This window comes from Lacerta agilis, chromosome 16 (genome assembly GCF_009819535.1).
Source record: "Lacerta agilis isolate rLacAgi1 chromosome 16, rLacAgi1.pri, whole genome shotgun sequence".
Taxonomy (NCBI): domain Eukaryota; kingdom Metazoa; phylum Chordata; class Lepidosauria; order Squamata; family Lacertidae; genus Lacerta; species Lacerta agilis.
In genome coordinates, this window is record NC_046327.1 from 28,362,899 (window position 1) to 28,389,730 (window position 26,832).

Genomic DNA, 26,832 nt, shown 5'->3' on the forward strand with positions numbered 1-26,832 from the left:
AATCAAGTTTCACCAGGGTAGCATAAAATCCAAGCTTTACAAACAGATCACTTCCAATAAGTCAAGGAAAAGGATTCACAAGTGCTGTCAGACAATGCGTATCCTGCAAATGCCTTACTTGTCTATAAATCAGGAGCAGTCTACATCTGCCAGAGCTGTCACTGACAAGCAGTCATCCTATTTGCAAGAGCTGTCAACGGTGTCCTACTTTTCTCCTAAAAGCAGACACAATAGTACGGTTCTTCTGCTCACTGATTGCTCCTGGCTTTTAGGTTTGTTCAGATAAAGCTGACTGGATAATTCACAAAGGACATAGCATTTAACAGAAGTGTTTTATCCATCACTTGATCATTTGAGTCTCTTCATCAGCATCATAGAACTCTTCATCTTCACTTCCACTCCCCGCTGAACTATCGTGGTCAGACTAGAAGGAAAATGAGATTCTGGTATCAGAGATAACCTTCACCAAGTTTAGAGTAAAATGTTTCATATGATTAATCTCAGCCTTGCAGGACTAGGTCATTTTCAGTTTCCACCAGGCGTTTATAACCCAGCTTCAACCCACACCTCCATATGGGATAATACTAAAGTGGATCATTCTCTTTGTAAACTGTTTTGAAGCTGCCCACCCCCCATCAAGGAGTGTATAAATCTTACGAAATAAAGCATAGTGAGTATTTTCAGCACTCTATAAAGAACATTAAAATGTCATTACTATCGGTGCAAACAGGACAACCAGGGCAACTTTGGATACACGATTATGGCATATTTGAGGCTCGCCTCTTATAATCAAGAATAAGAAGCCACTGACTTTTACAAAGCACAGAGCAGGCAAGTGACTGCAATTCTACCTGAACTGGTTATCACTTTGTACTCTTAAGTCAAGGGAGACAGGCGCTCAACCTATCCGGCACCACTGATTTCCCCTTTCAAAACCTCCACAGCTATGATCGACAAATGGCAGCCAAACCCTGCTGCCAGTCAATTTTGCTTCCTTCATCACTGACAGAGGGATTTGGGCTCGACCTTTCTGTTTCTTGTTGCCGAGGACAGGACATTTGTAGACAAAATAAGCATGCCAGAACACTGTTCCTTCATGGTGGCTGTTTTTCCTCTAGGAAATACTGTCTTCACGTGTTCAATAGCATGAGGGCCTCCTGTTGTTTCTCTCCAACTCAATATTCTTCTGGGGGGGCAATGATAAGAAGGAATGGGTAACAGTTGCTATCCTTTGAAATAAAGAAGGAAGCAGGCTCTGGTCTAAAGCTGGCAGCCAGAGAAGAACTGGCTATTTGGGATGTAGTCTGTTGCCTAGCAGTTAACATATCTAAAAGGCACAAATAAATATTTAATATCTTCTCCTTGGAGCCCATATGCAGAGGCTGGCACTACATAACCCTAAAGAAAGTGGGACTTCCTATTCAATTTGACAGCTTTTGTCACAGGAGGGGACTGGCAAAGGTTCATACCCGTGAGCCTTCCATTGTTTGTAGCGACACAGCTTCATCTCCTAGCCGCCGATATGAGCAAACCTGTAGATCAGATATCGTCTCCAGCAGGGGGCTATTTAGGGTTTCTGGCAATAACAGACTCAGAAGACCAGCAAACAAGCCCGCCACACCAAACACAATATATGGCAGAGACCCTTGCACAGATTTCTGTAAAAAAAAAAAGGAAAGGAAAGAAAGAACAAATATAATAAACAGCAGCAGTAGTAGTAGCTAGGGCTCAAATATGTTCATGTTAATTGTGAAATGACGGTGCAAGGACCTAACAGCTATTCAACCTTCTTTCAGCTGTTCTGCACTGGCAAAGCACACATTGGGCCAGTTACAGGCTGCAACTGTGGTGAAACAAGCATACAAAACAGCATGAGAATTTGCAGCGACCCAATCAAGGAGTCACATCTTCGACACATCTCTTGGTCATGTGAAAAAGGTAGAGGTAAAGGATCCAACAGTTAAGTCCAGTTGCAGACGACTCTGGGGTTGCGGCGCTCATCTCGCTTTACAGGCCAAGGGAGCCGGCGTTTGTCTGCAGACAATTTTTCCGGGTCATGTGGCCAGCATGACTAAACCGCTTCTGGCAAAACCAGAGGAGTGCACGGAAACGCCATTTACCTTCCCACCAGAGCAGTACCTGTTTCCCTACTTGCATTTTTTGGTGTGCTTTTGAACTGCCAGGTTGGCAGGAGCTGGGACCGAGCAATGGGAGCTCACCCCGCCACGGGGATTCGAACTGCCCACATTCTGATCGGCAAGCCCAAGAGGCTCAGTGGTTTAGACCACAGCGCCACCCGCATCCCTATTGGTCATGTGAACTGACCCCAAATTATGCATGCAGAGACAACAAAAATTGGGTAGTGCAAGAGCACAGTTACAAAAACAGAGCCTGGAGAGAGGGATAGTATGGAAGAGAGGGGAGACAGAAGAACCAGACTCAGACATCTATGCCCTAGCTACGCCTGTCAGGGTCAAGGGTGGAAGGAACAGAACAACTCTCATGACAGACTATTACCAAAAAATCTCTCAAGGAGCTCTGGCTCCCCCTCTACTCTCACAAATAGGAACAGGGTGTAATGAATCAGATCTAAGTTAGGGGATGTTCAGAAACCCACGGTGTTTTAGGAGTTAATGGGCACCCCAGTTTGAGTGGCAGATACCCCTTGGGAGGTGGGACATTCCGCTCTTTAAAAGGAAGGAGCAGCCGTTAGTGTGAGAGGAGAGTGGTGACTGGAAGGAGGGTGTGGGGCCAGGTTAGGTTTAGGTTTAGGTTAGGTTAGGTTAGGTTAGGATCGTTGAAGATGTGTATATGTTGCTGAAAGAAAGAGTTTACACTGTTATGAAACTAAACTTATGAACCATTGCTGAAACCGTTATGTTCTGTAAGAAATAAAGACCTCTTATTGTTGAGCTCAGAAAATATCGTCGTTCTTTTGGTCCAGCGAGTTATATAGGCTCTTGAGGAGGTGAACTCAGGGAAAGGACAAAACTAACCTGAAGGGGGATAGTTTGTGTCTTGGAGTTCCCTCAGGAGGGGCTAGCGGGCGGAAACCCTGGTATTGCCACAGAGTTGCTAAGAGGGCTTAGCTAACTGATATAGTGAGGGAATCTAATAAAAAGAGACCCCGAACTGTAGACAAAGAAGAGTTTAACCCCTGAAGCCCAGAGCGGAAGATATAACCGGCCACGGCCGCTGGACAGGAAAACTCCTGTTACTAAGGGATCCCCAGATTATAGATAAAAGGGGATTGAAATAACAGACGGACCTCAGAGGGACAGGTGGGGTGCATTGTAATTTGACTCAGAACACCTGATTAAAAATTCACTTAGTAACAAGGGGAGAGTGTGAAGTGGAGGTTCGTCGCACAGGGAGAGCTGCCAAAGAGGCAGTAGAGCAGTCAATGCAGCAGCCACATTGGGGAGGGTGCGGGGCTCAACTGAGAGCACACACTCTCACCAATATTTCCGGTTTTAAAGGATCTCAGATGGCAACATTCTTGGAAGAGCTGCTGCCAAGCACAGCAGGGAGAACTTGACTAAATAGGCCAACGGACTGAGCCATTACAAGGTGGCTTTGTCCATCTATTTTCAACAGGTCCACCAGCTGCAGGTGGCCCACCTGAATGCTTAGGCAGCTCTGCATTGCCTTTTCCCTCCCCTATCCCTTTCTCACACACAAACCTTTATTCACAGGAAACTATCACTAGAGCTTTATCGTGTGCAAGGGGAGTTTAGGACTCTTCAAAGTTGCATCAGCCAGCAAAAGTTGTGCTTACCCCAAAGCCAACTGTCAATTGGTCCCACACACCTGGCAATTTTCAAGAATTCTGAACGTCGGAGTCAAAGACAAACTGAACCCACGCAAAATGTACTTTACATTTTGCTACTGTCCAGTTTGGGGGAAGGCGTGGGTAAGAGAAGGAAAAATCGGTACAAACCAAAGACGGAACGAAAGGAGCGATGATCCCACCAATTCGGGAGAACATGGAGCAGGCTCCCATTCCAACATTCCTGCGGGAAATAAAACAGTTACATTTACATGAAGCATTTTTCCTTAACTAATGTAAGCTCAGAACTACACTTCCAAGTCCTGAAGAGTATCTGCAGATTGCTGAAAATATCTATTTAATAAGCCTGACAATACTCAGCAATGACGGACACTGCCTGGCCCCAGGTGGTTCTCTATGAGGCTACAGTCCTCCTCACCCCTATTGTAGTGGTACATTTCAATGGTGAAATATCTTCCCCTCGCTAATTTGGTTAACAACCCTAAAGGGCTTTAGGCAACTTAGTAAAGCATTTGGTTAACTGACTGGAGGCAATGCTCTGTCACTCTTGTGGTTCTATGATGTACTTTTGATTTATTGCTGTGATTTAGTTTTTTATACTGTATTATTATGTGTTACCAATTTTTACATCCTGCTCTGGGATAATTTTAATGGAGATTGGGCTATAAATCACCTAAATAAAAGTATATATTATTGACTGAGGTGGATTCAAGGGAGGCTGAAGGAGAAATAGAATGAATAATTTTGTGCAGGGGTAGAATGTTGCCTGTTTTCTAATGAAAAATCTGCTTTAGATGGCTGTTCAACCTCCTGGTAGAGCAATTATGCTCTGCCTGAATCCTTTGCCTCTGAAGATGGTTCCTAGCACAGAAAATGGTACACAGAACGCCTCCCACTTCCACATCAGTTACTCCCAAGTCACCACACAGGGGAGATAAGCATTGTTCTCATTTGAATGCTGCTAGCTTTCAGATGTTTTGCTTGAGTTTTGCACGTTCCCTGGCATGGAAGGACTCAAAAGTAGACCTGATAAGAGATACACCCCTGATGGCAGCAGGAATTGGCTTCCCAGTACTGTACAGTGGAAGCTGAAGCAGCTCCACCTGGTCTGGAGCAGAATGAATGAGTCTGTAGTGGAAGCTGCCAGTGGATGGCTCAGCCATAGAACTGGCGGCGGCTTTTTTTGTGTGTGACCAACTAAGCCACAAGGAAAAAAGAAGCCTTTTTATAATAAAAAAAAGGAGAAGGCAGTAAAACAGAAAGAGAATGTAGTTTGTCGCTTTTTAAGGAAGAATAGTCAATGTTAAAATGAGGAGGGAAACTGAGTTCTAAGAGAGGTTGAACAGAAGCTCAATCCCAGGCAAAGGCAAAGGAACATACTTGGGAGAAGCCTAGAGGATAGGATACAGCAGGAAGAGTTAGTCACATGTTCCTTGCCTTCCTGGGCAGCAGAAGGGCTTAACCCATTCCTTTCTGAATGCCTTCTTAACCCCAGAGAAACAACAAACTCCTTTAGTATTTCTGTATGGACTCCTTGGACTGAATAACAAAGGTGTGGGATATATTCATCACTGAAGCAGTCAAATACAACATTTCCTGTTGCCTAGAGTGGACACACAGGGGAATGTTGCTCCAGGCAGGGAGGACTTCCTGTCATACCTGCTCTGGAGCCTCCTCCCCCTGTGTGTGACCAGGTAGATGGGTGGGACCCTAGCAGACCCTACAAAAGGGCTAGCCACGCAGCAATCTTCCTCTTTTCGCCTTTTTCCATTTTCTCCTTTCGGACTCCTCTGCTGGCTCTTAGCCAGCAGCACATGGCTCATCCATACAGAGGATGGAAGCCACAAGGCAGAAAGTCTGAGGCCTAGCTCAGACTTCTTTTTTCTACAAATGTAACTGTAACCACAAGATAAAGCCTGCCTTCAGGATACTACTGTGAACCGAAAGTACCATTATTTTTTAAAGAAGATTGTCGTGTTATTATTCTTTTTAAGAGGGAAATAAATGGGAAATTTACCAAGAACAATCCAGTCTGGACAAGCCAGACTGGATTGCTTAACTTAAATGATTATAATGAATCCATATAACTTGCTTCCAGCAATGTGCAGGGGAAGGTGCTCTGCTACTTGTTGACTAGCATGAGTGAGGAAGGATAATATTCAATCAATATATCCTCTCCTACTTTCCTCAACATTCCCACAAAACGAAGCTAACATTCAAGTGGATTTATAGCACTGCGCATTTCCTATGTGAACTGAATTCTTTGGCTAAACAGGAATGTTCACATTTTAATTTTGCATTTGGGAATGGGGAGAAGTCGAATTCCCATCTGCAAGCCCCTCGGGGAAAGGACCCGCAGCTACAGAGAGATACTGCAACCCACCCTAAAAACAAGGACCTATGAATTTAAACTGAACGGTGCCTCCCAAGAAGAAGAAAAGTCAGGTGGTCTCATATAGACAACAGAAGCCGCCAAACTGAACCTGTCTTACCTGATCACTGTAGGATAAAGTTCTGATGTGTAGATATAGACAATGTTAAATGCTGCACTGATTGTCAGTTTTCCCAGTAAAGACAATGAGCGGCTGTTTACAATGGCAAACACTCCTGTAGCTGTTGGGGGAGAAATGCAAAGCTTGTAAAGATGCTGTAGGAAGCAAGGATGGCCTTTTGGCTTTAGGTTGAAAGTTGACCCCCCACCCGCCGCCCCCTTGCTAGGCAACAGGAAGACCAGCCTGTTCCCATTTTATCAGAGGAGGAGGAGTTTCAGGGAGCTTGTTTGTTTGCCCTGTTTCTGACAGAAAGCACACTCTGGTCAAACTGCCACCTCGAGTTGTACTGGGGAACTGAAGAGAAGCACCATTTAATGTTGTGTTCACAGAAGAGGAACAGTTCCATTCATGGTGTCCAACCTGGGACGCGGGTGGCGCTGTGGTCTAAACCACAGAGCCTAGGGCCTGCCGATCAGAAGGTCGGCGGTTTGAATCCCTGTGACGGGGTGAGCTCCCATTGTTCGGTCCCAGCTCTTGCCCACCTAGCAGTTTGAAAGCACGTCAAAGTGCAAGTAGATAAACAGGTACCGCAATGGCAGGAAGGTAAACAAGTGTTTCCATGTGCTGCTCTGGTTCGCCAGAAGCAGCTTTGTCATGCTGGCCACATGACCCAGAAAAACTGTCTGCAGACAAATGTCAGCTCCCTCGGCCAGTAAAGCGAGATGAGCGCCGCAACCCCAGAGTCGTTCACAACTGGACTTAACTGTCAGGGGTACCTTTATGTTTATTTTTCACAGAAGAGGAACAGTTCTATTCATGGTGTCCAACTAATATTTACTCAGAAGAGACCCAGTGAACATGACCAAGTCTTCTGCGGGCTCAAAAGGAGACACTACGGAGTGTTCTTAGAGAGGCTGGACTTGGCAATTAGGTGGGTTACATTTTTAACTACTTCTCAAACTTCTAAGATCAGTTATTTCTTGCATGTCTGGTTCCAGCTGCCCAAGGCAAAACTCTCCATATAAGCAGCTGGAGATTGCTGATCCCATATAGATTTGAGAAAGCCTTCACTACAAGATGTTGGCCTCCTGCAGTCTGCTCCATAGTTAAAAGAATAACACTTTTACCTTTCTTTTCTGGAAGAAACATGACGATGAGAGAGGCTAGTCCTCCCAGGAACAAAAATGCTGCAAGCGTCCGTTTACGGCCAAACCTGAAGAACCGGAAAAATAGAGAACAATGAAAATGCAAAGCAAGTAGAAAACAAGCTCCTTTTACATCCTGGGCTTCAGTGCAGGAAGCCTATTACTCTTCAGTCAACAAAGTTATTCCAGATTTTAAGCAGAGATAAAAACAAATATCTCTTAGAATGTCAAAATCATCTCAGGCACCTATTACTAACCCAAATTCCTAATTACCACTTGTCACCATCATCATCAACAAAAACTTTAAAAGGAGTCACCAGGAAAGAAAACTGAACTAGGATTTATTAGTAGGTTTTGTTTTGTTTAGGTCTTAACTTGAAACACCCACTACAGGTGTTAAATTAGCAGAGCAAACCTAGGAAGATTTGTGCTGTCACCAATTACTATCGTTGGGAGTCAGCATAAACCTACTAGATCTCCTATATTCCATTCCCTTTGGGGCCCATTTATAATACTTCCTCTATACCCGTGCATGAATGCTTCATGAGATATACTACTTCACGCTTCATGAGATATACTACTTCACGCACCATCATGTCAGGTTGTCACATCATGTGCCACATAATGCCAAGTGATGTGAAACACCATGTCATGTCACAGCGTGAGATTCATCACATGATGCCAGGTCTTGCAATATACCTCATGTGACGAGACACACCACACAATGCTGCACACCACCTCATGTTGTGATATATGCATGCCACATACACAATATTTCAGTCTTTAAAGCCAGTGTGGTGTAGTGGTTAAGAGCGGTAGACTCGTTATCTGGGGAACCGGGTTCGCGTCTCCGCTCCTCCACATGCAGCTGCTGGGTGACCTTGGGCTAGTCACACTTCTCTGAAGTCTCTCAGCCCCACTCACCTCACAGAGTGTTTGTTGTGGGGGAGGAAGGGAAAGGAGACTCCTTCGGGTAGTGAAAAGCGGGATATCAAATCCAAACTCTTCTTCTTCTTCTTCAAGTGCTACAAAACCCTTTGTAGTGTTTCCTGCAATGGACTAACAAGGCTACCCCTCCGGAGCTTGAAAAAAAAAGCTTTTTTCATGTACATTGCATTCCCACATGTATTGGTTTAATTTTTTTATGCCCAGTATCTTTTATGCCAGTATCTTCTTATTCACCTTTCCTTCGGGATCAATCTCAATTATTTTCAAATGAAGAAATACAAGCATCTCCCATGCTAGAGTAAAATAGTATAGTATTGCTTACTGCAGAAGAACAGATTCAGGCTAAGTAGCACACAGCAATGAAACTGATAATCATGAGAAAGATGACCAGCCTAGAGGGCTGATTACATGAATAAAGTCTACCTAGGAGAAGGGGCTTGCATGTGCAGATTCTCAAGAAGGAATCTCTTGAGATGATATCTTGCCTCCCCCTTCCTCTGGATGGGACAGGATCTTTTAAGATCTCTTCCTGCCTCCTGCTTTTTCTAATTCCCTCCCTTCCCCCTTCTTACTAGGAGGTAGCACAACCTTACCCACTGCTGTTGCTGCCACTCAAAAGAAAGAAAGAAAAAGGGGGGAAAGAAATGTATCTAGCATTCCAACACTCACCATTTTTGGCCAATCAAGTAGATGCAGAGAGGGTATGCCGGAATCTCTATTAGCCCAGAAAGAGCCAGGTTGGCATAGACACTTCCACCCAGGTCACCCACATTGAGAGTAAGACCATAATAAACCAAGCTGCATACGAACCTGTAGTGAGTAAAGAGGAAGAGATGTAAAATGCAAAGTTGCTTTTTCTAGATTTCTGCCTATGGAGTAGCTGTAACCTTGAACTCAGAGAAGGATGTTAAGCTTTAGGCATGGAACTTATTGACTAGGGTTTCTCGATAGCACTATACCAGCATAATATCAGCATAACAAATGCATGATGAGGGCAATGTAAATAGGAATTACATTTTGGAATTGGGAAAAGGTAAAGGTAAAGGTACCCCTGACCGTTAGGTCCAGTCGCGGACGACTCTGGGGTTGCATGCTCATCTTGCTCTATAGGCTATGGGAGCCGGCGTTTGTCCGCAGCCAGCATGACTAAGCCACTTCTGGCAAACTAGAACAGCGCATGGAAACGCTGTTTACCTTCCTGCTGGAGTGGTACCTATTTATCTACTTGCACTTGACGTGCTTTCGAACTGCTAGGTGGGCAGGAGCTGGGACCGAACAACGGGAGCTCACCCTGTCGCGGGGATTCGAACCGCCGACCTTCTGATCGGCAAGCCCTAGGCTCTGTGGTTTAAACCACAGCGCCACCCACGTCCCTTGGCATTGAGTATCTAAAGCATTTCCAGGCAGGGTATTTTTTTTTAATTATCAGGTACACTGAATCAGCACCCGGGGACCCTTGAGCAATCCTTGCTAGTCTAAATGACAGGCTTGAAAATAGCAGACCAGTGCAGCTAAAAGTCCAGAAAAAGCACAGTAAACATCCACACTCCCTGGCACCTCCTTCCTTCGGTGTTCTCCAGTTGCCTTCCATGGGAGAAACTGCTTTCTTTACAAGCTCCTAAATCCAACCTTTCCATTCAGATCACTGAACCTCCAAGTCTTATTTCTTCCATTAAACAATACAAAAAAGGTTCTGCTTTGATCCAGACAACATAAACCACATTTGTACATGACAGTGGTCTTCCAGCTATTTAATAAAGAGACATTACTCAAACTGTCTTGTAAGATTTGTATTAAAATGTCAAGCCACGTGGAAAATGTGCCCACAAAATGATTTTTACTCTACCATTCAAGGACCACTTGATCTTTGTGTAATTATGTGCTAAAATAATCCCACAAGCTCAGATCTTGGATATTCTACAGTTTTTTTCCAAATGGATTTTGCAGCCTGTTCTTTTTTTAAGAGTTTGGGGCTGTAACAGCCACATATTTCCCCCCAGAAAGACAGAACATGCCTATCTTGTTGTATGTTTCTGAGCACAATTCAAAGTGTTGGTGCTGACCTTTAAAGCCCTAAACGGCCTTGGTCCTGTATACCTGAAGGAGCGTCTCCACCCCCATCATTCAGCCCGGACACTGAGATCCAGCGCTGAGGGCCTTCTGGCGGTTCCCTCACTGCTAGAAGCAAAACTACAGGGAACCAGACAGAGGGCCATCTCGGTAGTGGCACCCGCCCTGTGGAACGCCCTCCCACCAGAGGTCAAAGAGATAAGCAACTACTTGACATTCAGAAAATATCTGAAGGCAGCCCTGTTTAGGGAAGTTTTTAATCCGTGATATTTTAATGTATTAATATTTGTTGGAAGCTGCCCAGAGTGGCTGGGGAGACCCAGCCAGATGGGCGGGGTACAATTATTATTATTATTATTATTATTATTATTACAGTACAGTAGTAGCAATTTAAAAATCAGATCAAAAGATAGTGTAAGTACCAGATGAACATCATAATCAGAGTACGTCCCAAAAGGATCTTGTACCGGAACAGGTCCAGGATGCTACTAGTCTCTCTATAGCTCCGTTCAGTAGGGAGTTTAAGTGAAAAAGTGCACTTTGGTTTGCGGTTCCTCTTTGCAATGAGGTAGAGGGAATCTTCAGCTTCACTCAGCCGTCCTTGTGAATACAACCAACGAGGTGATTCAGGAATGAATCTACAAAGAACAAAAAAGAGAGAAAACATTCCATAGATGGCGTTAGAGTCGTTTTACTGCTCAATATTGGAACTTCCGGTAAAAAAAAAAAAAGTACAATCGTTAACAAGTTTTATACTGCAAATAGACTTCAATCTTTGCTGCCTTGCACAGGGATAAACAAGACCAATTTTGTAGGATTGCGGCTCACAACTACGCACTGAATGCAGCCAAGTTAAGCTGATTTAGGAAAATTCTGAGTGTACAAATGCAAATTTAATACAGAACTTGGAAAAGTGTGAAAGCAGTGGTATGGAAAAGTATTGAGAATAGCACTTGACACTGACACAGTTCATCTCCCTATTATTCAAAATATGCATATGCTGTAATAATGATACAAATAATAAATTATCATCATCATATTCTGTAATGAACATAGCAAAACTGATTGGTGAACATGTATTTCTAGAATATTTTTATTTAAAAATTGTAGATCACATATATCAACAGTCTCAGTCAGATGCTAAGATTCCTTTCTTCCCTTTTATTATCAGTGGTATTTGGCCATATATAGACTGAACAAAATATATCCTTCAGTTCAGGACAAGAGTTAGTGATATAATATGTCACAAGTGGATTTTTCATATATTTTGGAGTTGCACAACAATTCAGGTATACTGGAAAACAATTTTAATGTCATTTCAGAAGTATTAGAATATCAGATAACAATAAAGTTTTTGGATTAGTAGGCAAGTTATTTAAGGGATGTAATTCTTGAAGACAATATGGAAATAACAGTAAATTTATTATTTGCAGCAAAGATAAATATTGCAAAAGTCAGGGGCCCCCCTCAGTTCCTTCCATTTCAGAATGTGTCAAAAGTGTCAACATACTACATAAGAGAAGCAACACTATATAGATTTTTTTAGAGTGCTAGGTAATGGCGATTGTGTTTTAGAACAAGTTTCAGTAGAATATGCATATGTACAATTTATTTACATTATTGTAAAATGATAATTATTTTATTATACTTTTAGATTTAAAAGATTACTTCCTTCCCTTTTCAAGTACTTCTTTATCTCATAACCTTTTATTTTGACCTACTTATAGTATTTATGAATTAAACTATGCTTGTAATTACTTCTATCTGCAGTGGAGCATGAGACTCTTAATCCCAGGGTCATGAGTTCGAACCTCACATTGGGTGAAAGATTCCTGCACTGCAGGGGGTGGACTAGATGACCCCCATTGCCCCTTCCAACTCTACAATTCTAATCTAATTCAGACTGCAACCCTCTGCATACTTACCGTACCTTGGAGGAAACCCTGCTGGACATCGTTGAACTTATTTCTGAGTAAGTGTGTACAAAATTGCACTGTATTGAAAACCTTAAATATGGTCTTTGAAATGATTAATCACATAATTATTTGGGAAATACATTCTCACTGAACCTTTAATTTTTCAAGCTACTCTGCACCCAATAAGACTAGAAGAAGAAATTATGACATTTCAACTAGAGTCTGGATTGCACAGATGTATCTTGGGAAAGGCCTTCATATTATTTGCGTTTAGCAATCAGACTGCTGCTAATTTTTGAAGATTATAGGTGCCTATGTCTTCTATCCATTGCGTAATCATAAGCAAGGGAGCAACTTCAATTCACCAGGTATGAATTGCCTAAAGCCTCCTGCAATCAACCAAATAATGCTATGTAAAATAAAGTAAAGCAAAACCACAATGGACAAATGTAAAACTTGGGTCTTCTACAGTACTAGAAATCACATTGTGCTCAAAGATTATGCATTGCTTGACAATTCTCTATCCTGCCATCAGCGTATAACTGAATGGCGGATGTGCACTAGCACCCCCCCAAAACAGATTTGGGCTTCTCCAGATAAAGTTTTTGCAGTCTTATTGAAATCATCCATTTTTCATTGCTGTTTGAAGTTTTTGAAGTTTTCAATTTGTACAAGACAAGCATGGGAAACACTTCCAGCCCATGGGCCAAATTAGACAGATGGAGGTCCTAATTTGGCCCGCGAAGCCATTTCCCCAAGCCATGCCCACTTGCCATCAGGTGTGGGGCAGCCACAGGTAAAGATGCCTTTGCAAAGGAACAGTGAGCGGCCTTCAAGTGCAATCCCCGTGCCTTTTAAATTTGCTGTCAAGTGCAAACTCAACTGGGATCGGCCTCCCACATCCATCATCATGGCCCATGGAGGAACTCAAGATCTAGCTTGCAGGCTGAATCCTGTTCCCCACCTGGTCAGGCAATTTCATATGTAACACCAATGCAACCAAGACCGTTTGCTAAACACATCCAGTCACTCACTCTCTGTCTCTCTCACACATGTACCCTTTCAGTTGAACTCTAAAAAAAAAAAGTAATTTACCTTCAACAAGGTAAAGTCAGTTTTGGTGGACATGTACTTCCTATATCAATCAAGCACCTTCCCTACCACCCAAAATTCCAGAGCAGTTTTCCAACTGATTTTCAAACTTCTTCTCTTCTTGTTTGAATGAATAAGCAAACATATGCATCATCAAAAAAAGGAAAGAAATAAGCAACTTGCTAGAAGCACAAGAGGAGAGGCAAGACTGAAGGCTGATGCAGTGTTCAACTTAATGTGTGTGTCTGTATATTACAAATGTCAATGCCAGTTTATAATGTAGATGAAATGCCTCTTGCAAATGCCCCTCAAATCCTACATCTGTCTTCATCCTAATAGGTGTCCGCCTATATGTAGCTGAAAGCCTACCTCTAAAGCAGTGGCTACATGTGACATTAGGGGAAAGTAGTCTGAAGCGTACAGCTTATGAAATCTTGGGACAGGTGACAACTAACTTGGATGATCAGAACTTGGCAAAGTTTACCAGAACATAAAAGGAAGACAAAGCAGGAAAAAGCCACACAATGGCTCTTAAAATGGTGGGAATCTGGAAAGGCAGCAAAACTTCAAAGATAGATTTAGGGAGCACAGTGGATAAAGCTAACAAGACAAAAATTGATGCTGTGGCACAACCCTAAGCTGTGTGAACAGGAGCAGTGCTAGCACAATTCTGTAGTATTTCTTTTCCCTTTAGCACTGCTAAAACCACATCCTGAATCTTTGTGTTCAGTTCTGGGGAGCACACTTCAAGACAGACACTGAAAAGGATTCTAAGGAGGACTGTTAAGATGAAAGAGTCTAGAAATATCCTTTGAGAAGAGGCCAAATCTATGTCCAGGCTTAGAGAAAGTAGGATCAGGGAAAGTAGGAATCAAACAGTTTTAAATACTTTAAAGGGGTGCAAGAAAGAGAGATAACTACTACTTCTATTCAGCGATAAGTGATTTTCACACCTTTTCATGAATACCACCAGAACAATTTTAAGGTAGGTAACTTACAGAGACAGGAGGAAGACTACTGTTCCCTCCAGGTTAACCACAACTGCTAGCATTCTCCAGGAGCGAATGAGATATCCTAACAAAGCATACTGGGCAATTCCCACAGCAAAGAAGAGGCCACCAACTGATCCTATCATAAGGCAGACAGGGAAAAAAGTGTTATTGACCATTTAATGATGTTTGCTAACACAAAACAGACAGGCAAAGAAGGCTACCTGAACAAAGATGCAAAGATAAAGATAATTTATGATGGGAAGAGAAGACAAATTATGCTACAACCTGTTCCTAAAATCACTATTTGTGAGGTCTTCCTAAAAAGGGGGGGGGGTGTCAACAGCTTTGCAGGTGAAATGGCATCAGCAGAACTGGACTGAGAATTTTGGGCAGTGCAATACGTCATATATTAGGTATGTTATTCTCATCATACAGAGTCTAAAGTTTGTGCTAGTATTTTAAATGTGTAAGAATCAGAATGCTCAGCATTTTACAACAGAAAATTTGCAGAGCTTTCTGGCTGAAGGATCAATCGTATGCATACAGGGAACACAAACTGCTCCACACGTTACAGTTGGAGGATACACCATGAGCATAACATGCAAGCTATTTATTTTTTTACCCTGTCTACAAACTGATGGAAGCAAGAGCAAGTCTCAGCTTCCAACAGTATGTGTGCACATGGTAATCAATCAATCAATCAATCAATCAATGGCTGGGTGCATACAGATTACCTGGATGTGCCCGTCAATCTCATAATGTATAAAGCATTCTCAAACATGAATTAAAATTTGGATTTGCTGCCAGAATTTTTTTTAAGCTTTTAATAAAAAGATCAGTAATTAGATGTTGTACCTGCCAAAGCCCAATAAGCAGTGCCCACACATTCGTTCAGGAGGACAAAAGCCACTAATGACATCCCACCATTCATTACTCCCACCAAGAAGCGGGAGACTGCAAAGAACTCGTACGAAGGGGAGAATCCATTAGCAACAGCAAACAAAATGTCAAGGGCAAAACCTGGAAGGCAAACAAAAATTTCCTTCAGAACATCTCCCAAGAAGTAAAGAATGGTTGTTGTTTTTTCCCCTTTTTCCAAAGTTAGCCATTGTGGACACAGTGCAATATTTTAATGCAGTTCTGCTTGGTTGCTCAAGAAAGTACATGTAGTGTTTGTTAATGAAAAATATAGCTGAGCGTATCTTACACAAAAGTTTTCTACATATGATAGGATTCGTTGTCTGGTTCGCTTTATGGAAAAGCACCCAATGGAGGGAATCATGTTTTACAATTATCCTCTCTCTTTTTAAAAATCAGCAGCTCCCATATCTTTAAATGGCTTCTAATTCTGCAATGAATAGCGCATATGATTATCCCATTTTAATAGCCAGCTGCTATCAGGCTTTCCTGGTGGACATTTTAAAGGCAACTATTTACATTGGGCTTGCCAGGGCTTTAAGAGCTGGCAGCAACAGCCAAAATATCTGAGCCAGGGTGAGGAATGTTGCCATCTTGTCCCCGCAGCCTTTTTTGCTGCTTGGGGGCTGCTAAGGAGAGAAAGATGGAGCAGCTGAGGCAACACTTAAGATCAGCAGCCCAGGCAAAGGTAAACCTTGCCTCTTGTCAAAACAAAATCGAAAATTCTTTTTAGTAGCACCTTAGAGACCAACTGAGTTTGTTCCTGGTATGAGCTTTCGTGTGCATGCACACTTCTTCAGATATGGCAGACCAACACGGCTACCCACCTGTAACTTGCCTCTTGTAACTGTCATCTGTTGTTAGATTTTCCTGGTGCCAGGGTGTGTGTTATCCCAAAAGAGAACTGGTAACTATGTTTGTGAGCCTTCAGTTAGAGAGGGTGGGCTACCCGGTAACCCCATGTTATCATTTAAATTTCTTGGATCTATGTATGAGTAAGAAGGCAAGCTACAAATATTTTGGATAACAAATAAATATCCAGAATATTTGAGTAACAGCAATGTAGCTGCTTTATTTGCTTCCAACAAATAGGTTAGAACTATAGGGCTGCAAGTATATGGACAGCTTTGCAGTTTCTCTACACAATACAGATCAGACTGAGCCACAAAAGAAACTGCAACAAAATCCTGCAGATAACCACCACCACCTTGTTCTTGAAGTAAGGAGCACACAATTATTGGAAGAGAAAAGCAGCACAGCGCAAAGCACAAGGTCACTAGCCAATTTGACACAAAGGAGAATCCCCCAAAATCCAAATGGGACAATTGGGCCCAAATTAAAAACCATCCATGGATTATTTTCACAAGAAATTTTAAAAACTCTTATAATCAACCCATACTCCCCCTTCTCTCTTCAAGAGTCTCCAATGTCCCAGAAGATGACTACAAATTGTGAAAAGAGAAAGCTATGATGAGATCCCCAACATCTGAAGTGTAGTCTATAGAGTACAGTGGTACCCTGGGTTACATACTAAATCCGTTCCGGGTTACAGTACGTAACCCGAAAAGGACATAACCTGAACAATTTGTTCTGCGCATGCCCAGACCGAAAAACCCAAAACCCCCGCAAAAAACGCTCTGCGCATGCGCAAATCACACACGCGTTGGGTTGCGCTTCCGGGTTAGCGGAGTTCGTAACCTGAAAAGTACGCAAACCGGAGTGTTTGTAACCCGAGGTACGACTGTACTCAAATTCATGGCTTTTCTTTAAAATACCTGGACAGGGCAGAGAATACAACTGTGCTAAGAAAGACAGAGGGTTTTTCCTTCATCTTTTTCTGATGACAGCTTACCTACAAGGTAGACTTTCTTCCGTCCAAAACGATCTGAGAGCTGTCCAAAAGTAATCACTCCAACAAACACACCACTGAAGAAAAACGAACTAGCAGCGCTGATCTTGTATGATGTGTTGCCAATTAAAAACCACTAGGGGGAGAAAAAAGCAGAGTTTGGCAGAATCCAACAGAAGGTAAGAGCTTCTTTTTAAAATCCATAAATTATCTTTAACATTATCATGCACCTAACAACTAGCACCCGACAAAAAGTTACTGTATTTTCTAGTGCAAATAAAAAGTACTTTTCTCTCCTTACTGATTTATATCTATAGGTAACATTGCATATTTATTGTCCATGTACCACATACAGAAGCTAGACACAAGTAGCAAGACTTCCGGAGATAGGCCAATATTGAGATGCTTCAAGTTTAAAACGCATCTCTTAAAAGATCACAGGAGCACATATTAGGTTATTTCTGTACAATGGATAAATGGCAAATGTAACACTCTGGGGTAGTTGACAAAAGCATTTCCTGAAGGCATACTCATTATTTTGTTGACTTGTTACTGGATATGACAATTCCAATGTATGAACTTAATCCATTAAGGTGGGGGGTTTGCAATCTTGTTAATAGGACATAACTTTTGAGAATGAGTATGTTTAGCACCTCCATTGCCAAAACCTGCATATAGACATATACTTCATAATTTAGCTTCAGTGCTGATCTTCTCAGAAACAGTGATATGTTTCAGCCACAGTTCTTCTTAGAAATTAATACTTCACAATTGCACCAAATGCTACAGACCATATCCTTTGAAGTATGGAATGAGCTTATGCAATGCTCGTTTTGAGGCAGACTTGGCAAGGAAGCAGACTGTGCTACACTCAGGTTACCATTCAAGCATAGCACTGTTTATGAACCCAGTAAAGAAATGATCTTATTCTTCTTTATGGAGTCATAAACTAGTTACTCCCCTTTAAGCACACACACAAAATTTCCAGAGAGGTAGTCATGCTAGGTGTTTTTTTGCAGTAACAACCTTAAAGGCTAGCACATTTATTGTGGTATAAGCTTATATGGACTCCAGTCCACTTCATCAAATGAATTAATCTGGTGGTTTTTTGAAAAGTTCCAGATGCCAATATCCACAGGACTGAGTATGTTCATCTGATCACAGCTACATCTGGGTAAGGCTTTACAGTGGTACCCCGTGTTACATACGCGATCCGTTCCAGGTCGCACCATGTAACCCGGGTGTACGTAACGTGAACGAACAAAAAAGAAAGAAAAAACCCGGAAGTTTGTGGGGTTTTGCACTTCTGCGCACCGCACACACTCCATGTAGGACTTCCGGGTTGTGGAAGTGCGTAACTCGAACATATGCAACACGGAGCGTACGCAACACGAGGTATGACTGTACTTTGAACCAACTAGAATGTGACAAAAATAGTGAGCAAACCTTTAACTCTTCTTTTGCCTTGACCCTAAGCAAAATGGCAGGGCAATGGGGGGAAGAGATTAATATTGGAGCCCAAAAGGCTGTGGTCTGTAGCAATCTCAATTTGGGATTGCAGGAAATTCATTTGTTTATCACATTTATATCCCACCTTTCCCCAAGGAACTCAGTGTTGTATACTCCCATATTTTATCCTCAGAACAACCCTGTGAGGTAGGCTAGGCTGACAGTGGCTGGCCCAAGGTCACCCAGGGAATTTCTTGGCTAAGTAGGATTTGAGCCCAGGTTCACAGACTTAATTAGTCTCTGCTAGGAGCACAGAATTTTGGTTGCACCATATTGTCTGACCTCTTCCTTCCTATTCTGCTTGTTGTTCAGCCTGATTATGAGAGCTGCAGAAAAGCTTGTTCACTGTTTTGGGGCATCTTACTTGGTGAATCTTACATTACTGTAGAATTTGGATTTTCTCTCTCTAATGGATCACCTACAATTTTGTAGCAATAATTTAGAAGGTTAAGTGCCAAAATCCCCACAGCAATCTTGGCTCAATTACCTCAGAGGCTATTGATGTAAAGTTGCTGCTAAAGTGTATGTGTTTCTGAACTTCACTCCCATTGGCCGTCAGGAGCCACTTTCCAAAAGTTCTTTCTTCACTAGCAGACTCATTACTATGGCTTTTATTTGCAGAGGTCCCTTCAAGGTCCCAGTGGTAAGGAGGTGTTGCCCCCACTAGTGCAATGAGGATTGCTTCACTGGCCACATAGAGCTGAAACAATGAGAAGTAGAATCAAAATCAATGCCAGAACAAACAACAACTTCCAGACATTTAAATAACAAATATCCTTGATCATACCTACACGATAACTCAGAGGTTATTTGTCTTTTAGATTTAGAATTGTCAGTATTTCAGGTTTATCTTTACATTCTTCAGCTTTGGAAATGTTCCTCCCACCTTGTCAATTCATAGCAATCCTATGAATGCTCTTTTTGCTAGGCTGTACAACCCATTTGCAGTAACCACAATTCCAGTGCCCATCTACACTTCGATTTGTCCTGTAATTTCAAGTCACAGGTCCAAGAGGGGTTTTTATTTGTTCTGCTGCCTTTTCCAGGAAAACCTGCTGTTTTACTACTAAATAGGAACAAACCCAATTGATGCTTGTTCCGATTCAGCAGTAAACAACAGGTTTTCCTGGGGGACGTAGTGGGGAAAAGAAGAACCTCTTAAAATCATGGAACAGAAATGTGGATAGCCCCCCCCCCCAGTTTCATCCAAACCATGAAACTATTGTTACCAGCTTCAAAACAAGTCAGGATATGAAACCAACTGCAAACTATGGTGAAGAAAGTGTTAAGTGCACACATTCCAGTCCTCCTCTCTAAATACGCATTTGCCAAAGTAATGCATTGCCCTGCTTGCACCCAGTAAATCTGTCTAGTAGAGCTATGAAACAGGGGCTTCCTGATTCACAGCCCAGCATCTTAGCCTCTGTACCACTGTACACTTATCTGTGAAATTTAGATCATGCCACCTGAAGAACCAATGGTCCCCTTTGCTTATAGGAATTTCTCTACCACTACAACCTACATTTGAGCAGCCAAGTTCTCAAAGGTACTACTTCAGACTTCAAGCTCACATACCGGTAATTCAAAGTTATTTCATACAAAATAAGTTTTTTCCAAGAAAAAAAAACATGTCAAGATGAGTTATAAGCTAAACAAACTTGTTTCTTGTGAACAAAGATTTTTGTGAGTACACTAAAATAGTACAAGCTGCTCCAGGGCACCTACGGCAGCCACCACCTCACTTCCCAGCTCCAGAGCTAGCACAGTTGGCAGTGTTTTATTGGTTTGGCTGCTTAGCAGCAGAGCTTAGCTCAACACTCAGTATATGGAGGCTTCCTGGGTACGGCTGTTGGGTTTGGCACACCTCAGCCTACAATAGCCACAGCATCTTTAGCTTTCCTTACCCAAGGGGGAGGCAGGGAAAGAGAAGGAGAGAGAGAAGGGATCTCTACACTGTTGGCCAAATCCAATCTGCAGCTGCAAGGTTGGAGAAAGGCTTACCATGGGCAGCAAAAATAAAAAATAAAAATAAAAAATAAATGGAGGTGCCTGTCTGTTTCCAATTACAGTTTTACAGGGTAGTTTCCAATTCACCTTTGGTCTTTGTGTGACAGCCATAAACTACACTGCAACACCCACCACCACCAAAGCGACTCTTCTTGAGGCTATACCGTCCAAGCGACTGTTGCCCTTCTGTTACCCATCTACTTGGTGCAGGGCCAGCCCAATACATTTTGGCACCACAGCAAACCACAAAATAGTACTCACACACACACACACCCCACACACACACACCAGGGAAGAAGGGGTGAGTGAAGATCTACATTAGAGAAAAAGAGGGGGGTGTCAAATCAACCTCACCTGAAGGTTGAAGTCGCAATCAAAGGCCATTGTTGGAAGGGGGTGCTCTGAATCATGCCAGGTAGGTGCAAAGCCCAGGAGACCCCAGAGAGCAGCCCCCACTATTTATTTATTTATTCCTTACATTTATATACCACCTTTTCCCCCAAGGAGCTCAAGGTGGCGCACATGGCTCTCCTCCTCCCCATTTCACCCTTGCAACAAACAATCCTGTGAGGCAGGTTAGGCTGAGACACGGTGACTGGCCCAAGGCCACCCATCGAGCTTCATGGCGGAACAGGAAATTCCAACCCCGGTCTCCAAGGATGTAGCCCAACACTCTAACCATTTTGGGCTTAGAAGAAGAAGAAGAGTTTGGATTTGATATCCTGCTTTATCACTACCCAAAGGAGTCTCAAAGCGGCTAACATTCTCCTTTCCCTTCCTCCCCCACAACAAACACTCCGTGAGGTGAGTGGGGATGAGAGACTTCAAAGAAGTGTGACTAGCCCAAGGTCACCCAGCAGCTGCAAATGGAGGAGCAGAGACGCGAACCCGGTTCACCAGACTACGAGTCCACCGCTCTTAACCACTACACCACACTGGCTTAGGGGTGGGAGGAGACCAGCAACACCTGCTTTTCACCAAGAGGCCACTGTAGAGGTGGGCGTTATTGTTGTTATTATTCCTTACTAAATTTGCACACCACCCTTCCTCTGAAGATCACAAGGTGGTTCACATCATAAAAAGACAAAACGAAAACACAGGGCACATAATAAAACACAGGCAAAAGCAAGACAAACTAATCACCACCACCACCACCCCAGAGACATTCAAAAGGCCACTGCAGTCCAACATCTGGTTGAAGAGAAACGTTTCCACTTGGCACCTAAAGACAGGCAATAAAGGTGCCAGGTCAGCCTCCCTGGGGAAAGCATGGGGGGGGAGGCACCAAGCAGGCAGCAGATCCTGAAGGAGCATCTGCACCATCATCGTTCAGCCCAGACACTGAGGTCCAGCTCCAAGGGCCTTCTGGCGGTTCCCTCACTGCAAGAAGTGAAGCTACAGGGAACCAGGCAGAGGGCCTTTTCGGTAGTGGCGCCCGCCCTGTGGAACGCCCTCCCATCAGATGTCAAGGAAATGAACAACTATCTGACTTTTAGAAGACTTCAGAAGGAAACCCTGTTTAGGGAAGCTTTTAATGTTTGATGTTTTATCCTGTTTTTCATATTCTGTTGGGAGCCACCCAGAGTGGCTAGGGAGGCACAGCCAGATGGGTGGGGTATAAATAATAAATATTACTATTTCTTATTTCTTTTTCTTATTATTATCGGGAGGCCCAGCTGGATGGGCAGGGTATAAATAAATTACTACTACTACTACTACGCTGCAAGAGCAGCGAATTCCTGCGTTGCAGGGGGTTGGACTAGATGACTCTGGAGGTCCCTTTCCATTCTAGGATTCTCTGGTTTCAAATTCCTTGGAGGCGGGTTCTGCCGCCCCTGTAGATCCTGCCGCCTGAGGCAGTGGCCTCGCCTTTCCTCGTGGGTGGGCCGGCACCTCCCTCCCTCCCTCGGCCCGCAGTCGCCACCCAGGGCGAGGAAGATCCCTGTCCCGCTTCTTCACCTGGAGCAGCGCGGCGAGCAAGACGCAGAGCCAGACCTGGAAGGGCCCCATCTGGCCCACCTGAGAGAAAGCCTCCTCCACGTCCATGACCGGGTCGGCGGCCTGGGAGGCGGCGGCGGCTCTCCTCGCGGCGGGAAGCGCATCCCACTCGCCGGCGCTGCGCTGCTACCCTGCGGAGAGCTCGCCGGCCGCGCTGACAGGAGAAGCACCGCAGCTCCACAGAGTGGCACGAGTGCGCATGTCCAAGGAAGGTAGCGCGACGTCCGCCTGGAGACGGGACTTCCTGGTTACTGCCGGCGCCGTCTCCTTCGCGTGCGCACAAACTGCCCCATTTCGACATCCGGGGCTTTAAGGCGTAGCTGTGATTGGGCAACGCCGCGAGATGCTCCCTCCCTCCTCCCAAAACAGACAGCAGCGCTTAAACGCAAGTCCCCGCCCACGGGAATCAGTTTGCGTATTGGCGTCTTCTCTTCAAGCTGAGTTGAGTTAAAGTTCTAATTGGACCCGGAAGACGCAGCAAGTGTTCGTAGGTCTAGGTTTTGGCGGGGCAATCGGAGACGGAGGCGAAACAGGGCAGGCAAAAATATTCCGCAGACTCATTTTAATTCTATATATCCATATACACAATAATTATATATCTCTGTGTGCAGTTTTTTTAATAATACATAAAATATATCTTTATACCCCACCTTTTTCTCAGACAGGGACTCAAGGCGGCTTACCAATAAAATTATAGAGCTCAAATTCATAGCTCCATTCAGAAGCCCTTTTGTCTCCATCATTAAAAAACAAACCATTAAAAATGCTAACCTTTCTAATAATAATAATAATAATAATAATAATAATAATGTAAATACGGTAGATATGGGAATCCATGCTTTAAGCGTAGCTATGGACTGGGATCCTTCATGGATCACTGCCTTGTCGTGGCGAAGGGGCTTGAATTACTCAGGGAAGCTATGGACAGGTCATAGTGGAGAGTTTGGACCAAACGTGATCCACCTGGAGGAGGAACTGGCAAGCCCCTCCAGTATCCCTGCCAAGAAAACTCCATGGACAAAGACAACAGGCATATAAAAGATATGATGCTGGAAGATGAGCCCCTCAGGTCGGAAGGCGTCCAACATGCTACTGGGGAAGAGCGGAGGACAAGTACAAGTAGATTCAGAGCTGATGAAGCGGCTGGGCCAAAGCCGAAAGGACGCTCAGTTGCGGATATGCCTGGAAGCGTAAGGAAAGTCCAATGCTGTAAAGAAAAGTATTGCATAGGAACCTGGAATGGCGTGCCTGGCGTGCTCTGGTCCATGGGATCACGAAGAGTCGGACACGACTGAACGACTGAACAACAACAACAAATGGACTGGGCAGCGCAGCAGGGTTTCCCTCGCCCTGTAAACAAACTTAGCCACAAAGAAGGGAGTTTGTAACTGGCTCTATTTGGAACAAGGGCTGGGAAAGACTTCAGGATTGTCAGATGATCATGTTTTCCTACTGCCAGCCAGAGCCAGATGCAAAAGGCATGCAACTGGAAATAAAGAAGGGGGCTCATTTCTCACCTCATTCTGAGACTACGAATCTGTTTTCTGTTTCAGAACTGAAGTAGACTTCCAGTCTTTCCCCCCGCACATCCAGGTTCATTCCTGATACTTTTGTTTTGTTTTTCATTTCAGCTGACTGATTTAGCGGTGCACCTTAGATGAATGTTCATTGTAGGATCAGTGCTGGCATCAAAATGTCAGCCTGTATTCCTCAACATCCCCTTAATCCATATTTACTTTTTCCACAGGAAAACCCGACTGTGCGCATGTTCCTTTAAAGTGCATTAGAAGCACATCCTTTCCCTCAAAGATTTCTGAGTGCTGTAGTTTCCCCTTTAGAGACACACAGTTCCCAGTAACCCTTCACAGACTACAAAGCCTCTTATGAGGGGAAGGAATGTGTTTTAAAGGTATAGTTGTGTGGACATCTGCCACCAATAACCTTTTTGTGATATCTTAAACCCCCATCTGGAAACATCTACAGGTCACATCCAGACCATACATTTGAAGTTCTGTACTCCATTTTGACAGTAATGAGACCTTCCCCCAAATAATCCTTAGTTTCTTACAGGTGCTGGGAACTGTAGCTCTGTGTGGGGACTCTGTGTTTTTTAATCGAAATATCACGTATTTGTAGAAATTAGAAAGTGGTGGCATTTTGGTGATGTTATAGCATGCAGCATCACTTGGAATTAACAGCATAAGAAGGATCATACCAAAGGCTCATCTAGTGCAGCCTCCTGTTCATATACATATATATGTGTGCGTGTGTGTGTGTGTATACTTTTCAAGTTTATACATTTCACTAATTTTACAATCATTTTAACATTTCAAAACTTGACTTCCTTTCCCCTCTTGATGCAGTTCATTAAATTTATTTTTAATATCGTCTGCATATCCAAATTAATTTAATTTGCTCATTTATTCATCTTCTTTAAATATATACTCTGATGAAACAGCGGGTTGTGAGAATGTTCAGGGAGGCAGGAGAGGATATATTGTTTAATTATATCCTTTCCAACTTGTGTTAACAAGTTCTACAATTTAGCAGAGTAACATTCCCCTTTTAAACTTGTGCAGCGGATAACGTTTGCCAGGCTTGTATAAGCCTCTAAAATAAGTTTCCTGGTAATTTCCCCTTTAGTCCCTCATAAAAAGAATAGACACGACACAGTCTTGTATAAAAGTATATAAAATAGTTTACTCACATTCTGTTCACAAATGAATCCCAGAAGGCAGACTTAAGTTACAAAATATATACACCTGGAATCTATCCCATAAAGAGATAGTTCCTTTGTCCTGTAAGCCAAGAGAGCATCTCAGACTAAGCAGATGTTGCTTCTTCGACAAATGGAGTCAGAGAGAGAGAGAGATACCAACTCCCCTGAGGTATTTTGTTACCAACACAGGTGAGGCCCGCCCACCTCTAGTCACATGCAGAGGAAGTCTGTCCCAGCCCAGGAGGAAATAGGAAGTTCCGACTGGCTGGTCCAGACATCCCCTTTTATGTCCACTCTAGGAATGTTGTACTTAACTGCTCTGTGTTTCACATCCCACACAGGTTATTACAATAATCCTGCCAATATTTGTTATCTATTTACAATCTATCAGTAAATATTCAATAAACCATTTGCATTCTTTTATATTAAAAAATAGTTATCTTTATTTCTTATTCTTCTGGTAAGTTTCGCCATTTCTGCATATTCCATAAGTTTTTGTATCCATTCTTCCTTTACTAGGACTTCTTTCCGTTTTGGGGCAGGTAACATTCTTGCCGCTGTAGTAGCATACATGAATAAGTTTCTATACAGTTTAGGTAGTTCTGTCCCTATATTTCCCAAAAGAAAAGCTTCTGGGTTTTCTTACAAAGGTTATTTTAAACATCCTTTTCATTTCATTATATATCATTTCCCAGTAAGCTTTAACCTTACTACAAGACCACCACATATGATAAAAACAGCAGCATCCGTACTCACACTGGCCAACCAAGTTCCTGTGCAAAGCCGGCTCGCACGACCTGGGTGCAATGGCAGTCTCCTCACCTGGGATCTCCAGCAACTGGTATTCAGTGGCATAGTGCCAGTGATAGTGAAGGTTAAACATAGTCCTCATGGCTAGTAACTCCTGATAGCTTTATCCTCCGTTAATTTGTCTAATCCTCTTTTAAAGGCCTCCAGGTTGGTGGTCATCACTGCCTCCTGTGGGTAAAGGTAAAGGTAAAGGGACCCCTGACCATCAGGTCCAGTCGTGTCCGACTCTGGGGTTGCGGCGCTCATCTCGCTTTATAGGCCAAGGGAGCCGGCGTTTGTCCGCAGACAGCTTCCGGGTCATGTGGCCAGCATGACAAAGCCGCTTTCTGGCGAACCAGAGCAGCGCACGGAAACGCCGTTTACCTTCCCGCTGGAGCGGTCCCTATTTATCTACTTGCACTTTGATGTGCTTTCGAACTGCTAGGTTGGCAGGAGCTGGGACCGAGCAACGGGAGCTCACCCCGTGGCAGGGATTCGAACCGCCGACCTTCTGATCAGCAAGCCCTAGACTCTGTGGTTTAACCCACAGCGCCACCTGGGTCCTGCCTCCTGTGGGAGCAAATTTCAAAGTTTAATT

General features: G+C 43.4%; 1 protein-coding gene across 2 annotated transcripts; it reads right to left on the minus strand.

Moving 5' to 3' along the window:
* Window positions 1–318: 318 nt before the first annotated feature.
* SLC22A15 (solute carrier family 22 member 15) lies at window positions 319–22,801 on the minus strand. 2 transcript variants are annotated; one of them, XM_033173355.1, is made up of 12 exons: window positions 22,688–22,801; window positions 19,209–19,421; window positions 17,216–17,348; window positions 15,301–15,465; window positions 14,452–14,581; window positions 10,868–11,083; window positions 9,045–9,185; window positions 7,410–7,495; window positions 6,283–6,403; window positions 3,941–4,013; window positions 1,470–1,658; window positions 319–424 (listed from the first exon to the last, which is right to left on the minus strand). In XM_033173355.1, the coding sequence occupies exons 1-12, from the start codon at window positions 22,772–22,774 to the stop codon at window positions 341–343; spliced, it is 1,638 nt and encodes a 545-aa protein (XP_033029246.1). In that variant the 5' UTR covers window positions 22,775–22,801; the 3' UTR covers window positions 319–340. The 2 variants fall into 2 exon arrangements, with proteins under 2 accessions (XP_033029246.1, XP_033029247.1); XM_033173356.1 differs by lacking the exon at window positions 15,301–15,465.
* Between the last annotated feature and the right edge of the window lie 4,031 nt (window positions 22,802–26,832).

What these genes read in the sequence shown, in the direction of transcription:
- SLC22A15 (XM_033173355.1), bottom strand. Translation starts at nt 22,774, where the DNA reads ATGGACGTGGAGGAGGCTTTCTCTCAGGTGGGCCAGATGGGGCCCTTC. An exon ending in GAAGAAAGTCTACCTTGTAG is followed by an intron (nt 15,466 to 17,215) that starts GTAAGCTGTCAT and finishes TTTGCCTTCCAG; the next exon opens with GTTTTGCCCTTGACATTTTG. An exon ending in CTCCTTTCGTTCCGTCTTTG is followed by an intron (nt 1,659 to 3,940) that starts GTTTGTACCGAT and finishes TTTTTTTTACAG; the next exon opens with AAATCTGTGCAAGGGTCTCT.